Raw genomic sequence first — 17287 nt, 5'->3', positions numbered from 1 at the left:
CCAGCATATTTATTTTTTAAATAAAAGCATCACAGAGAAGCCATATAAAAACAATAAAAGTTCCTATATGTTCAAAGCTTACCAGGAATTACCCCTCAGTCTTACAGGGCCCAAGCAGACCAAAACCTTCCCAACCTTTTTGCAAGGGCTCAGGCTTCCCATAGACAGAAGGTCCTGTCTGTTTGCTGGATCAGAAAGAAAGCCCTGAATGAGTTTAAACTCAGCCTTTCTATGACAAAGGCCCTTTCTTTGTTTTTTGATCTTTGGAAAATCCACATTGAATCAGTATAGGCAGATCTCCCCAGGCACCTCTCTGGTGGTGTTTACAACTTGAGTGATTCACATTAACCACTCCCCACTATTCTTAGTTCCTGGAGGAGCTGTGACAACCCTTACCCACCTTGGAGTTGCACACAATCCCTGGCCCATAACATTATATAACACTTTCATAAACTTAATACAATATGCTGCCCCAAAGATACTACATATGATTGCCATATTTGTCACATTCCTCATTCAGGGAAATGAGCTAAGTTTGTCACAGCTACAGCTGAACTCCATCTCTACTTCATGAGCCCAGCCACCATATGACACCCCCACTCGCTCAAATTAAAAACAATTAAACTTTTTAAAACAATTATTTTATATGCATTTTTGTCAGGCTCAGAAACTTGCAAAGCTGTACAAATCCACACAGCTATACCATGATGAAACATACAAGTGTTCACACATATGGTGGGTTTTTTTGCTAATTTTTTAAATAAAAATAAAAGATTGCAAGTCAGAAGGCTCATTTAAGAGAAACTCTAAGAGGAAGTCGATGGGCTTAACCCTTTCCTCTTCTTTATATCTATCTGCTTATCTATTGCCATTATGTCTTACTGTCTGTAAAAGAAAAGTCTCTTTCTTGATATTTTGTCAGCTTTATTCATGAAACTTTGTATCATTTTACAGTAATAATAAAAAAAAAAGTCTTTGTGTTTCTTAAAGTACACAGAAATTTGGTTTTACATTTGCTTTCAAAATAGCACCTTGATGAAGTCCAGCACCATAGTGGAATGCTTATAAGTGTGTTCTTCTTGCATCTTGAGTTGCTGAACACGTAAATTGGATTGTGCTTATTCCTCTGCTTTGTTCTTAGTTTTAATTGTCTCTGTTTACTGTAGAGTGCTAGTTTGATAACTCATCATAAACCCTTGCATATTAAAATCTGATTCTTGTTTTTCCAGAAAGAGTGTTTTCTTCTTTTATTTCCATTTAAAATTAGAACACAAAAATCTTTATAACATATGGTGGATTTAGACCAAAATTTTCAAACTTGAGTGCCTAAAATTAGTTAAACACATTTAAGTTCCTAAGTGAATAGCCTTATTTAATGAGATGCTGAGTAACTGTCAAATAGGAGTTGTCAGTGCTCAGCAGCTCTGAGAATCAGGCCACTTATTTACATATCTAAATAAGGATTGTTATGACTAATTTGGCATCCAGCTTTGCAAATGATCATACAATATTAGTTCTATACTTCTGCTATCTATGACTAAATTTAAACATAGGGCCATGTTCTTAACTTCCTTCCATTAATTTGCCTGAATTTCTATACCTGGGAGTTTTGTATTTTGCAGGTGTCTTGCCTTACATTAATGAAAAATCTATCTCTGCCAACTCTCTGACATGTGTGGTTCCCAGTGAACATGTCTAATTGCACAAGGACTAGTAGTGAGAAAGTCCACAGAATCAAGCCCCAACATAAACATATGTCCTACTAAGAAAATACCAGCTAAGGTCAAAGAAATCTTATACAATTCTCCCTAGCTCACCAGACTCTGGCAATAAAAAAGTCCCTGGTCAGAAAAGCATTACCATTCTTTCCATAGGATATACAGAGAGGGGCATCTCTGACCATTTGGGTCTCAGTGGGCTAATCAACCTGAGAGCAAATAGGTATTGGGTGAAGAGCATGCCATGGTGGAGCTATATGCTCACAATAACTTGCCATTCACAAGAGATGAGCAGATGGATTCTGTACTAGCTGAATCTTTCCAAGCCCTTTTCAAAGGTAGCCCAAGTAGAGTGCATTGCAGTCATCTGACCTAGAGATTACAGTTGCATGAATCAATGTGGAGAGGTACACATGGAAAAGCACCAGTCAGCTTCCATGCTAATTATGGTGGGGAAAGGCACTACAGAGAAACCACAGATGTTACTTGAGAGTCCACGTGCACAAATGGATCCAAAATGACCCCAAGACAGAAAACCTTATTAGCAACTGTCATAGAAGGAATTCCACTAAAAGGTACACTCAGGCCTACTCAAGGTTTCAAACATCATGTTAGTCCTCCCCTTGCCCCCCAAAGACTGGATTAAAAGTAATAAGGTTTTTTAAACTATTTTATTTTGGGTTCTTTTTATTTGCCTTCTGGCATCGGAATGTTTAGGGTTTATGTTTTCAAGTTTTTCCCTGCAACCATGAAGGCTAGAAAAGTACTTGTTTTTAATGAAAACGGAGATTCTCGGGTAATAACCTAATTCCAGAGCTCTAAGAAAAGCACAAAATATTGTGTGACACAATAAAATTGTGAGTTGGAAACAGGAACACCCACAGTTCCTGGCCATTTCCTTTGTATTCATCCTGTTATTATCAGCTCTGCTTTCTCATTATCTGGATTAAGCATAAATTGCTTTATTTTACTTATTTACTCATCTCCTTTAGAGACCATCAGGTGTAATGAAAAGTCAAATTGTATGTCATATTGGAGACACCATCTAAAACATCTTTATCCGCTGTACATGCACATTAAACAGGAAGGGTGACAAGGAGGATGCCGATGCAACCTATATGTGAAGGCCCTCAGTGAGAATGACTACAGTCTGGCTGAGGAAGCTGCAATTTGATTGGCTGGTTGGGACATTTTGATGATGTCATGATTGTGCACCAATTCAAAATGGTACACAGTTGGGACTACTTCACTCAAGCAAAAACTACACCCCTAAACCCATTATACATAATAGGGAAGAGCAAAATAAACCCATTGCTGTTTAACTAATTCGAAAACATATCCATAGAGATTTTAGTGTCAAAGGCAGTTACACTTGTAACTCTCTCTCTCTGTTTTTAACAACCTGTCCCTCTCTGCCTTTCCCCACAGATATTTTCTCCCCAGCCCACTGCTTTAGAAACTGAAGTGCCATGAAAACCCTGACAATTCAGTACAAATGCTGTTGGGGCTCGGAAAAGGTGGAATTAAAACATTTACAGTTAAAGCTAAGGGTGTTCAATGGCATTTTTTTGTTCCTGGGGACTAAACAGGAGGTGGTCCTTGCAAACACCAAAAGTGAATTTAATAAAACAAGAAGATATTTTCACAGTGAAAGTATGGAAGAAGCTTGAGAACAGGAACAATCAAAACTATTCTTAATATTCTAAACTACCATTTGTCACTTGTAAATGAGAAAATGTCACCTGTGAGGATGAAGATTAAAGGAGGAAGTGTCAAGCTGCAATTCGTGGCTTCTTCAGCCATTTTTAACTAGCTATTGGAAAAGCTAACCTAGGAGATTTTGACAAAGTCTTTCACAAGAGGCTAGAAAGCAAACTAAGCAGTAATGGAGTGAGAGGATCAAAAACTGTCACGGATCAAAAACTGGTTAAGAGACAAGAAGAGTAGGAATAAATTATCACTGTTCATTATGGCAACGCTTAACTGTAAGGTGCCATAAGATTCCATACTAGGACCAGTGTTTGATGTTTATTAAAACCATGAGCAGTGGTTTAATGCTGTTTCACTATAGAGTTGATTCTCCTCTAGTTTAAATCAGTGTAATTCAGGAGTAACTTCACTCAATTCAATAGAACAACAGTAGAAATAAAACTGGTGTGAGAGGAAAAATGAGGCCATAAGGGTCTTTGGATTCACCTAAATATTCTAGCAATATAAAATTTAATATAACAAAAATATTAGATTTCACATATGACAAACTAGATTATAAAACATTCAACCCTTTAGGCTAACGCCTGAACAATCAGATGAGCTTTTTGCTAATTTTATTATCATTTCTTCATTAACCTTTACAATATATGCACAATGATATATCTGAACTGAGAATAGAGGTACTGTTGCAAATTAGGAGGAAGATTGTGTTGTCAGTAAATTTTAACATTCTGGATCTGCAATGCTAAATGTCAACATCTAATCAAGCCTAATATATTATTGATTTTCTTTTTTGTTTTCAAAATATCCATCTGTGGCACCAATTTCAATCATCATATATTTCTTGAGGCACATCTCCCAAGTATAAAATACATGATCTATCAGATTGTAGTTATTAAAAATAATTCCCCAATGTACTCTAATATGATGGAAAACCAGTAACGCTAAAGCTGCAGGACATTATTTAAAAAGAAAACTACTTATTACAAAATTAGAAAGGAAAATGATAAATAGTGAAGTGTACAGATTAAATATTATAGGAACTTGTGATGTACAATAGCAACAAAATGGATGCTATATTATTTAAGGACTAGAACTGAGGAAGGAAAAGGGAAGTGAATTACATGCATCATTATCCTAGTTAATACAAGGAAGTCTTGGTATTTACTGGTGAAAAAAGGACTCCTGAATTCTATTCTCAACTCTGCCACTGAATCACTATGTGATCTTAGTCAAATCACAATCACGCTATGCCTTGGTTTATTCATCTGTAAAATTGATATATTTTCCTATATTAATGTTTGTATAGAGATTGTGTTCAGATGAAAGACACTCTATAAATGCTAAATTAGTATATGTACATACAATCTAGTTACTAAAGTTATTATAATTTTATTATTGGTAGGGCTGACAGCGCAGCCTATAGTTAAAATTGTCCAACACTTTCCATTACAACACTCTGTTTACAGTCACTTATAACTTTGAAAAACGAAAGAGGAGCAGTTCTGAGTCCAGATGTCTTCACTCCACCGCACCTGCACGCCTGTTTCAGCTGTAGGAGGAGCTTAAAAGAGACCCAGACAACTCAGAATGGGAACAATTGTACTTAACTATGGAAATAGTACAATTAGCTAATCATATGTAATGATGTAGATTCCAGTGCATGTCGGGATACCTAGGAATGAAATGGCATATAAAGAGGCAAAAATGCTTTAAAAAAAAAAATGAGGAGGTTGATATAAAGATTCCTCTGAGCACATAGGCCTTCAAAAGCTTGATTAAGAGAGAACTTAAGATAGAATGGCAAGAAATATGGACCAATGAGAAAAAAAGGATGAAGGTTCTATGAAGTATTTCCTAAACTTGAGGATAATGTTATACTTCACAGCTATGATAGAAGAAGCTAAGTAACTATATTTCGAGCACTAACAGGTAACTGTGGCCTGAATGGTAATTTATATCTATTTAATGTGCACAAAGATGTGTGGTGCAAAACATGCAAAGTTAAAAAAAAAATAAAAAAAAAAAATATAATGGAGATATCCTATCTCCTAGAACTGGAAGGGACCTTGAAAGGTCATCGAGTCCAGCCCCCTGCCTTCACTAGCAGGACCAAGTACTGATTTGCCCCAGATCCCTAAGTGGCCCCCTCAAGGATTGAACTCACAACCCTGGGTTTAGCAGGCCAATGCTCAAACCACTGAGCTATCCCTCCCCCCAGCTAAAGAAACAGCTGAGCATCTGCTATGGCAATGCAGGGAGACATATAGAAATACACATTTTTTATGAAGAACTGAGACGCCTCAAGGTGAAAGAATATAGTGTGAAAGGAATGATGAGAGTACTGGGCAAGTGGGGTAAGATTAGAAAAACATTACTGTGCTTTTTTAAAGAAATCAGGACAGGGTGAGAGGATATAGATTTTGATTATGCAAAATCTGTGGTAGGTGGTGGTCATGGCCTCACATGCTGAGGTTGTTGTGCCATAAAACTACAGGAAAAGAAAGACTGGGGGTAGATCAGAGAGAAGGAGAGACTTATTTTGGAAGCTTCTCAGTAAGTTACAGCCAGGAGTCCTGACTTCAGAGGAGAAGTATGCAGGCTGGCAGCTACCACAGACTCTAGAGAAGTGACTAGCCTTCCTCTGGGGCTAAGGAACTCTTTGTTCCAACTTCCTGTGGATCATCTGTGGGACTTTTGACCATGCCCTGAACTGGGAAAAGTAAGTTATAGAAGTTGCCCAGGGAGGCAGCCCCAAAGCATTCTGTGGGTGTTTGCTACTGCTGTCTCTTGTAGGGCCCTGGGTCAGAGCCTGCTGGAGAGGGAGGGCCTGGGCTTTCCTGCCAACCATTCTCTTGTGAAGGGAGAACAAACCCCTTCTTCCACCCTGGAGATAAGGGGAATAGAGACATTGTAAGTCCTGAGACAAGGGTGCACAATTCTCAGGGGCCTGGAGTGGGGCTGAAGACCCTTTCTTTTCTGTGGACATTGGACTATACACATTTTGTTAGATTGTTACCTGGGCTTGAGGGCCGAGTTGCTACCTACGAAAACGGGGATTGCCACAGTGTCAGAGTAATTGCAGGCAGGGGGAAGAGCTGGGATTCAGTGACCTAGCAGCTGGGCAGCACCATTGGTAAGCCTAGCCTTGTCGCATCATCTAAATATCTCCACCTTAGGCATTGTTCTGGTACCTGAGTGTTTTACAACTTCTTATCCCCCTGTCAATCTGGTAAGGCCAGAAAATTTGTTGTTGTTTAAGATTTGACATTCCTCTTTGGGTCCAGACACACTTGGGACATGACTGACAACACAGCTCCACATGGACACTGCTGGTCCCAAAGGGTAGCGTGGAAGAGCCAGCCCTCTGCAACTGTCCCTAGCTCTTCAAATTTGCCATAGATTGTTTGACATCACTGGGGTTGGACTCTATGGAGAGACAAATACTGCCCCTCTTGACCACATGATAGGTTGAAAACTTTTTTTCTTCTAGTATCCTTAGCCCTCCAGGCTCTTTTGTGGGAAGGCATGATCTAAACTTCAATTTTTAGTTAAATAAGTTACATAATTTTTACTTAAATAAATGACACTTCTGGATTTAAGAACATTCTATTGTGTCCATTTTTACATAGAAGTAGCCAGAAGTCTGAGACTATGAATTACAGCAGCAACTTCACTCTAACCCAGCTAAAGAAAATCACTCATTACATGCACCAGTGATCGTATAGGCTATAGGTGACTTTCCCGCTTTTGTTCTTGGTGTAGAAACCATTACATGGATGGAAATTGTAAGGGTTCCTGGTAAATACATCTTTTAATATGTCCTCATTTCATGTGTGTGCTTTCATGTAGTGTTTTGTTACTGATTGTTCTGATTGCCCTTTTTTATGTTCCCCAAGAGGTGATTTCATTCCACACTACAAAGTGCCATAATGTCCACAACCTGCTGAAATGAGGAAGCAACACAAATTACTAAATGTCCAGTATCTATCTATTCCCATGGAGATATTTCACCCTAAATTACACCTCTACCCCGATATAATGCGACCCAATATAACACGAATTCGGATACAACGCGGTAAAGCACTGCTCCGGGGGGACGGGGCTGCGCACTCCTGTGGATCAAAGCAAGTTCGATATAACGCGGTTTCACCTATAACGCGGTAAGATTTTTTGGCTCCCGAGGACAGCGTTATATCAGGGTAGAGGTGTATTGGGTCATTTAGGGTCAGCCCCATATTAAGAAGTATGGAGCTTCACTGCCCTATGGAGAGCTCCCACATGCACAAAGGCTGTTAATCTGCTCCTAATATCTTGTGTGAGGAGTTGGTCAGTTGGCAGGAGAAGGTAGAATTACGTCTGTACCGCAACACCTCCATTGCTCTCCTGAGAGCTGTGCACCCTGAGAGGACTAGAAAGGAAATAATCCCTACACTGACACAAGTACTGGGACTGCAGTTTCGCTTGGCACTTATGGAGGGCCTGAGGTTGGGTAGGGAAAGTCCTTATGCCCTTTCAATGTATACTTGTACAATGGGCACTGTACAATCAGATTCTTGCCTCTATTCAGGGGTGAAAGTAACTTAAAGGACTTACCGATACGCCGGAGTCCTGAGCAGGGTGGGGCCTCAACCAGAAGAGGCGGGGCCTTTGAAGGCAGGGGTTCACTGAGAAAACAGGAGAGACAGGCTCCCTGCTCTCAGTTCTGGTACCCAGCCTCGAACAGCCATTTTTATAGGGAAAGTCTGACTTTGTTCTTTAGTCCTCAGCAAGAGGGAACATGCTTAGCTGGTCTGTGGAGATGATGTATATGCAGTCCTGTCATGTGTACAAGCTGTGAGGGGGGTTAGCATGTTCAGTTGCTCTGTGGGGCTGGCACATGCATAGTCTGGTCAGCACTAGGAGGTATGAGATAAAGGAACATGCTCAGTCTCTGTGGGGATGGCACATGCACAATTAAATCAACACTAGGCGCCACCAGAGGCTTGAGCATGCTCAATTAGGGTGGAATCTTTTGGGGTTTAGCTGCTAAGCGCTGGCAAGTCTACAATGAACATGTGTGAACTGCAATTTTTCAAAGGTCTCTAATTTGACTACATATAGAAAGATTTTAAGAGGGACAGCAATACGCAAAGCCCACACCTGCCAAATTTCAAGATTTGTTCCAAAGCACGGGGATGTGATAACTTTCCAAAGAAAAGGTTGTTTTTATTGTTACAAAAATATTGGCAATATATTCATAGCCTCATTTTTGGAGACAGATGAATTAATTTGACTGGAATTTTCCAAATAAATTAAGCCTGAGACATTCATCCACATGGTAAATATTAGCTCAAACAATTAAAGTTTGGCAAAGTTTTATAAGAAACTGAAAACTGGATCTTAAACAACCTTAATAAGCAGTACTATGAGCTGTGCCTGTATTATATTTAATATTCTATATTATATTATGTTTCCATATTATTGAAACTAAATGTTTCTATGGCTTCAAATAAAAAATATTCAGAATGTGTGTTGTGGGAAATTTTAGCTTTTTTGTTCTGATTCAGACCCAAATAAAATTTGAAGTGTCAAAATTTCTCACAGAAAGGAAATTCCATTTTTTGACCAGTTCTAATTCGTATACCAAAGAAATTTGTGAAATTTGCAGCTATTGTGCAAATCAGCTGAACATTAAGATACATATGGATAATATTTAACACTCAGGTGCTGCTCAGAGGTTTAAGAGGCTTAAAATACTGTAGAGCCAGATGAACAGTGGAAAAATATTAACAGAAAACTACCAAGTGGTAGAAAAATTGTGAATTACTTAGCTAATGCTATTTGACTGCTTATAGAGCTGACTGAATAGTGAACAAAATTAGTCATTAATAACTGTTCCATGAAAACCATGCCAACAGTTATAATGAATATTTTCAATTTATTCAACCAGCTCTATATTCTGCGGACTTTGTTGGAATTTAGTCCAAATGCATAGACTTGAGACAACAAATGCTAGAGATGCTTAGACATCATACATCAGACATGTGTTGAACAATGACACATCAGCAAAACATTCCAGAGTTGATAGAACTACAAACAAAAAAGACTTCAGGTCAGATTGTACTCTCAGATATATAAACAGGCCTCAGGCAGAAAACACTTGTGAAATGGGCACTTGAGTTGAAGCAGAATTTACCAGTGAACTGTACTCAGCAATATATACACCTTAGAAGTAATGTCTAAATTAAATGGAATCTCACAGGAATAACTGAACAGAATCTCTAATGCCTACTAATGATGAACAGTGTTATCCTTAGACATGGAAAAGACAAGAATGGTGCATCCACAAATGAATTTGTTGAAAAATTGGTAACAAAATCATAATTGGAATGAAGGACATCAATGGAAAAGAGAAGAAGGTTGGATTACCTTGCAACCAGGCACTAAAAGTTCCATAGTATGCTTAGGTTTGTTTCACAAGACCTATTTTCCATAAAACCATATTGACTGACATTATATCCCTATCCTTTGTTTTTTTATTAATTAAGTCCAGTATTAACATTTCCATTATTTTCTCTAGGATTGATGTCAGGCTGACAGGTCTATAGTAACCTGGGTGATCCTGCTTGCCCTTTTTGAATATTGACAGAACATTAACACTCTTTCTGACTTCTGGAATTTCCCTGGTATTGCAAGATTTATTAAAAATTGACATAAGCAGGCCAGAGATTTTCTCAGACAACTCTTTTAGAATTCTTGGATGCAAGTTATCAAGGCCTCTTGATTTAAAAATGTCTGTCCCTAGGAGACAATGTTTAACATCCTCCTTGGTTATTAATGAACTAGAAAGTACTTTATCATCCTCATGTGATACAATTACATCATCCTGCTTTTTAATTCCACTCCATTGATTAAATTCATCTTTATCCATCATAATGAAGTCTGAAAGAGAGTTACTTCATGATGATCTGAAGGTGTTCAGAAATTAAAGTACACTAGGTTCACTTTCACTACTGCCAAATAGAGATGAACTGGAAGTGCTAACTCAGCATTTAGAACCAATATTTTATGAAGTGTTCTCTTCAAATCTGTTTATCTTAGTTATTCTAGACTACTAGATATATAAAGTTGCATGCATATCTGCTACTGAGAAGTTTCCAATTCTGTCATTAGCACTCAAGATTATTATATGGCTCTAGGAAACTCTGGAACAGTTTAAGTTCTATAAAAATTATTGATAGCTTGAGGCAGATATAATCTTGTTCTCATTATTCATTTTATGGTCTTTTAAAGGGAAGCTGTACACTTCTCCCAGACTGGTACAGTTACTTTTTTTCATTTTCCCCTCATATTTTCCATAGTGACTTTAATGTTAACAAAAGGTATAGAGGGACAATCCAGAATGACAACCCCCCCCTGCCTACAAGACAAGTACAATGTTGACAACAGGCAGCACAATTTTCCTCATACTGTCTCAAGTCCTGACATGGAGGTAAACCTTGTAGTAGCAAGCAAGTAGTTCAATTTCTATACCCAATGACTCCATACGCTCATTATTCTTGTTTGTGGTTTCAGCATGTGCAATTATGACAGTGTTGTATATGAGATATGTATTTATCCATTAGGAAATGGATTTAAAAAAAATCCCCCAACTTCCTTCAGCTGATAATGATTTTGGGTGACTCCTAATCTGTCTCAGATTTCAAGTACTGACCTATAGCTGAAAGGCTCCATTATCTGTACTTTGAGCCATGCTATTCAATTTTACTGGAGGTGGTGGGGAAGGGAAATCAATCTTATTAAAATTTTACATCATTTTGATACTACACACTTGTGCTATGTGGACAAAGGATATAGTTTCTTTTTAAAAATAGCATGAAACAGACCAAGCTTGTACATTTCACAAGCTGGCAAAATGCATTGATACATAATATCCAAAAAGGTGTATGACTTGCTCTTAAAGTTCACTGACATGCATGAAACATGCTATACAATTCTGCAATCCCTGTCATTTTCTTCTTTCTTTCTAAACTTTTGGTGATCGAAAATAGTAAATAAACTTAATGGAGGGTGCAGCCCAGGAATTGTTGGCTAGTGTCTTCTTCCAACATAAGATATTTTAAAAATATCTGGGATTGTTGAATGATCTGTTTTGACCCACCTCTTCTAGACAAGTATATTTCTGATAAAGTGACTTGTAGTTAGGATGCTACTTTCTGTATCTTTGAGAATACAGAAGAAGTCTGCTCTGAGTTTGACAGCCAAACAACTAAGCAGCAATACAGGATAAAATCTAGTCTCATTTATGCAGCTAGCTAGTGGTTGGATATTGGTAGCTGATCAATGTGAGTCTGGACAAACATCCCACCCGAGATCCACCCAGTGAGGTCTATGTTGCAAGAATGCCTGTTTAAGGCTGATTTCTGATTCACTGCTTCTGCACAGAAATGTGTGGACAAGTATCTCATCTGTCCACAGATCTTTTTAACAGTAGAAACTAGCTCTTAGGATGGTTGCAATTTATTTTTGAACTCACCACTCCATTAAGATAAATGAGTAAGTTCACTCCTCTGTCAATACTATTGTTTCAGTCTACCTTGCTACAGATAGAACAAGACACCATGCATTGATTTACTGAGTGAAGGGTAAGAACCAAAGAGTCTAGGAACTATATTAAAAAATTAAAGGTTTCAGTCTGTTTTTTTTTTTAAAGGAAAAGAACCCTTACCTATACTGAATCTATGGATTTATTTAGTCCTTTAAAAACTGGAGTATACTATTGACATGATACCGAAAAACATCATTTCAGAGGATTAACTGCAAACACTGCATTAAAGGCTCTTTTCATTGCCATGGTGGGATAGAGTAATTTATTTCATTTTTCTATTTTTCTCCTTAAAGAATATTCCTTTGTGATTCTTCTAGACTTTTGATATTAATGTTGACCTATGTCTTCACCATTTGCAAATATGCATTGTAAGATAAGAGGTCAAAGACATCAAATCTTAAAGCCAAACTCAAAACTCAATGGAAGTTAATCAGCCTTTTTTTTATTATGATTTACCCAACTCCATTTTCAAAATTAATATTCTGAAATGTTGCCATATGAAAACTTGAGAACAGCAATGTCTTATTTTTTTCTTTAGTGCACTACAGCAGATCTTGAAAATTTCTTATAGCTGCTTAACATTTGGGTATCCAAATTTAAATAACAGGTATTTTAATACTAATTATTTGAGTGTGTTTATACAATGAATGACCTCCCCAGTGTATCCAGATTTTCCATTCAGTTCCACTTTGAGTTAATGCAATATTTCTCAGTTTTCACTCTGTTTTGAGAAAGTCTCCATTAAAACTAAACTTCACTGGATAACATTTTATTAAGCAGATGCTCTTATGTGTGCATTTTGGATTTAGGGCCTATTTTAGTCATTTTCAATTCATTATTAATATCAGATTGAGTAGGATTTTTTAACTGTGTGATTTTTATAATATAATCATGATGCTCAAAAATGACCTCTTAGAGTACTGAAAGTTTTCACAAATGAAGTGTAAAAGGAGAAATTATGAAACTGTTAGGAAATCCCAGAGTACTGTACTCAGCAAATAACTGGATATCCCAACATTGTTCATGACAGTTATTAGCAAGATATATTCTTTCTTTGAATAAATCTATTGAAAGGCATATAAAAAACTTTCAAAAATTATTTTTTAAAAAGTAACTAATCCTGGAGGAACTCTCTTTTGGAATAATTTGTTTTACTTAACTTTTTCTTCATAATTTTTGACCCTGTAAATTAAACTATGCTTAAAGATTATTGCCAACTTAATTACCCCATACACATCAATTAGTAGATATTAATCTAATTTAAATTATTTCCTACAAAAATCTTTATTCTTAGTCCAAGTAATCAGGCTTTAAATTTTTCAAAATGACTACATACTTTGCTTTATTAACTATATTTATATTTGTGTGCCTGGATAGGCCTTGTAATATAGTAGACTTCAGTACGCACTAGCAAGAAGGTGAGCTAAAAGGCTAACAATATTTTGCGGCCATGGAAGATTTGTGTTTTCTATGCAAAAAAATATGTACTCAATGGTTTTGGTAAGGTTATAAATTGTAAAAATCACAATAACTGAACTTTTAAAAAGTTTATTATAGAAGAGTTAAAGGGTCATTATCAACTTAATCTCTAGTAATTTTACAAACGTGTATTAAGTATAGTTTCAGATACTATACCTGCCCCTGATTCCTCATGCAAATTTTTGCGTTTTTATGATCACATTTTCCTGTGTCTAAAAATGTTATTTTCTCTTTCTTGTGATAAAAATCCATTAAAAATTTATTGTACTGAGGAAATATGAAATTGATTATATAAGTGCTATCAAATGCATGATTTAAAAAAAAATTCCTTTCCTCTAATCTTTTCCTACTGTGGCAATCTTAGGTATTCCTTATAATGATAATGGTTAAAAATATTTCAGATAAACATTTTAGGATGTGTCCCTTTAAAACTGTCCTTCAACTACTTGATTTTACGCCTACACTAAAATTACATCACATGAAGTTGAGTCATGCCAAAATATCCAAAACAGTTAAGGATTAAATATATCACACATGTCCTCCAATATTTTGGCAGGGAAAAAAGTACATTAAGGACGCAGTTAAGGAAATACTCTGTTCTACTCAGATGTTGGATGGCATGCAATATAGTATGTTTCACCTTCAGCTATGTTTGTTTCCTTTTAATTTCTTTGACAAAATCTTAATGTTCCTTGAATACACAGTATATTTTCTATGGATCTTTTTAAATAGAGTGATTATTGTGTAGAGTCATTTTTGGTACAGAGACTACATTTTAGCATGAACTACACTGTAGCCAAGGGGGTAAAATATATTGTGTCAAGTGATACATAAGTGCCGTGTACCTGTGATAATATATTAAATGAGCATTTTGGGCAACCAAGAATTGCCACATGTGCAAAATAAGGTTTAAAATATCATCTTGAGATCTTTCTATGATTTCTTAATAAAGGGAGCAGTCATCTCATTTTAGATGCTGTGAGCTTCCAACATTCTTTGTTGAATGTGCTTCTTGAGTTAAATAAGAGGAAAGCACATCTTATAATTCAAATTTTAAATAAAAATATGCTACCATTCTGTGCCAACTTTCAGCCTAGATCAAGTTCTACTGTACAGTCATGTACCTATGAAAACAGACATTGCTATAGAAAGCCCGATATGATCTTAATTACATCAGGACTAAGATTCCTTTCTACACTACATGCTCTGATATTGCTATCATAGGGCAAAAAAGTCCCCTTAATACCACACCAGTTTCATTCAGGATGGCACACTTTTCTAGTCATTGTATTTTAGGATTCAGTCTTATCCCTTTTGAAATCCAAGGGAGTTTTTTTGTGGACTTCAGTGGGTATATGATTGGTCTCTTACTGCAAAAGAAAACAGTTCTAATCTTCAACCTCCCCCCGCCCCCCACCTCCCAAACACACACTATATGCTTTCTTTCCAGAAATACTAAGTTTTAAAGAGTCATCTACTTGCCTTTGAGGGAGTTTCCTGCCAAATCATTCACAGAGAACAAACGAAAAAGACAGGTATTTCTGCTTCCTATTATCTGTACCAGAAACAATCACCCACCCAAGAGAAATCCCTACAGAGAAGACAGGTTGTATTTTACAGAAATGGGCAGAATATTTAATCTATTTGCCACCTGTATCCATAGAGCTCACTTGAGCCAAAAGAATAGTATGTAGGTAACATGTGAACTTAAAGAGCGGAGGTCTTCACAAGTTTCATTGAGGTTTTTAATCAGTACCACATTTCCTGCTCACTGAGAGCATTTCCTCTGAGAGCACTGGACCAGCCACTGTCGGTGGGGCTGCGGAATCTCCCTGAACTTGTTCCTCTTCTTGGTGCTCTAGAATTCGAACATTGCCCATCAGTCCCCGAAGTGGGGCAGCCAATTCGCCCTCTTAGAAGAGGGAGAGCAAAGTACCCCCAGCCGTGCAGGATAAGCATATTGCTCCCGTCATTGCCATGGCTACTGCCAGCTCCCCAGCACCCGACTGCCACAGCCAGGTGCCTAGAGGTAAGAAAAGTTGATCTGAGCAAAGCCACACAGAGTGACGCCTTCCCACCCCGCCGCGCCTCTCTTTACCTTGGTTGCCGGAGACTGGACTGCAGCCCGCCGGGCACGCCGTCAGCAAAGGGAAGAACAGGCCAAATGTCCAGAGCAAACCTCTCGCTTCACAACCCCCCATGGCTGGTGCCTGCGCCCCCTGGTCCTTGCCCCGAGAAGGCGGGGCGGGCTTCAGGTCCTCTTCCTCCTCCAGGCCAGTGGGAAACGCTGCTGCCCCCAACGCCGGAGGGCAGGGTCCAGTCAGCAAGGTGCCTCTGATAGGGCTGCCGCCAGGTGCTGCAGAGGCTGGAGTAATTGCATCCGCTGGTGGGGTCCCGGGGCGGGAGGCGACGGCCGAGGGAGGAGTAGCCACAGCGGCCAGAGCGCTGGAGCTGCCGTCCTGGCTGGGGGCCGGGGCACTGGAGCGCAGCCGCTGGCGGGAGCCGGGCGAGCTCCGGGAACTTTGCCTAGGGGCGTGGGAGCTCGCTGCCCTCCCGCCCGGGCTGCCGCCGCCAGCCCCGCAGCAGCTTCGGCACCAGCCCCCACAGCGGCGGCAGCCTCCTGCTCCGGAGCATCCCCATCCCGCCTCCGCACCGCCCGGCCCCCCCACGAGAGCCGAGGCGGTTCAGCCGCCCTCCCTCCCCCAGCCAGGAGGGAGCTCCAGCCTTCGGGCCCCCGGCAGAGGCGGGAGGACGCTGAAGAAAGCTGGACAGCTCCCCGAGCCGCCTCACACCTCGGCAAAACTTGCAGCGCGCAGGAGCCCCGGCGCCTGCCCCCCGGGCGGTCTCCTTCTGTGCCTGGGCGCGAGCAGGAATCCGGCGGCGCTCGGTGCGGTTGCGGCGGCTCTCTCCCGGGCTGCCTTGCCTTCAGGTCGGCTGCAGCCTTGGGTGCTGCCGCCGCTCCTCTCTGCCGCCTCTGGAGCGATCACCCCTCATTAGCGCCCGCGGGATGGCTCCGAGCTGGTGTCGGACGTGCAGAGCCGGGGGGTCTCCCCGTCCCCGGGCAGGCGGACATTGCAAGCAGCGGGCATTGCTCGCTGCAGAACACCCTCCCCCCCAAAAGAAATGGATCGCAATAATGCGGCTGGTCCTAAATGTGGGCAGAGTGTGGCAGGTGGAGGGGGGGAGGTGAAAAGCAAGGAAGAGCTCGGACTCTCGCTGGCCCCTCCTCAGCTGCTCTCCTGAGAAGAGGTGATACTGAGTGCGTGCGTGTGTGTGTATGCAGCAAGCGGCGAAGAGCTTTCCTAGCCTGGAAGCTGCTAGCAGCCCGCAGGTCATATGCAGCCTGTTCAGCACTAGAGGGGGTTAGTTGACAAGACAAAAATCCCTCTACTTTTCTGGGGGGTTGTGGCTAAACATTAAAATATCTTAAGAGGAGAGATGCACTTATACTAAACTTAACTCATTTTTAAAGGCGTACTAGTCAACCTTGCAGCGTATTGTGCAATTTGGTTGTTCTCTTTAACTGCCTCGCTCTTTTCTTAGAGAATTTGTCTTCCTTAGAACAATTTGTTCCCATTTTCATCAGAATAATAAGGGCCAAAGAACTAATGGGAAGAAAGAGTGTGTGCCTATATATATATCTGGGAGAGGAGGAATAACTTTACATAAGGGTACTTTTACTAATGAATATGGAACAAAAGAAAAGGAATCTATTGTCAGCTGGACAACAATTTACCAACTATGATGTTATCAAGCATTTTAGGAAAACTATGCTTAGTATTTACTAGTT

General features: G+C 39.5%; 1 protein-coding gene across 2 annotated transcripts in view; it reads right to left on the bottom strand.

The window, feature by feature from the left end:
- EPHA6 (EPH receptor A6) overlaps window positions 1-15698 on the bottom strand; it is an 875951-nt gene extending 860253 nt beyond the window's left edge. For both annotated transcript variants that reach the window (XM_065406410.1, XM_065406419.1), the window contains exon 1: window positions 15596-15698. In XM_065406410.1, the coding sequence (XP_065262482.1) occupies window positions 15596-15698 (103 nt within the window). The remainder of the gene's footprint in view (window positions 1-15595) is intronic.
- Window positions 15699-17287: the final 1589 nt, after the last annotated feature.

This window comes from Emys orbicularis, chromosome 1 (assembly GCF_028017835.1).
Source record: "Emys orbicularis isolate rEmyOrb1 chromosome 1, rEmyOrb1.hap1, whole genome shotgun sequence".
NCBI classification, from domain to species: domain Eukaryota; kingdom Metazoa; phylum Chordata; order Testudines; family Emydidae; genus Emys; species Emys orbicularis.
Note: the sequence above shows the minus strand (reverse complement) of the source record. Positions and strands in the feature narration are given on the sequence as shown.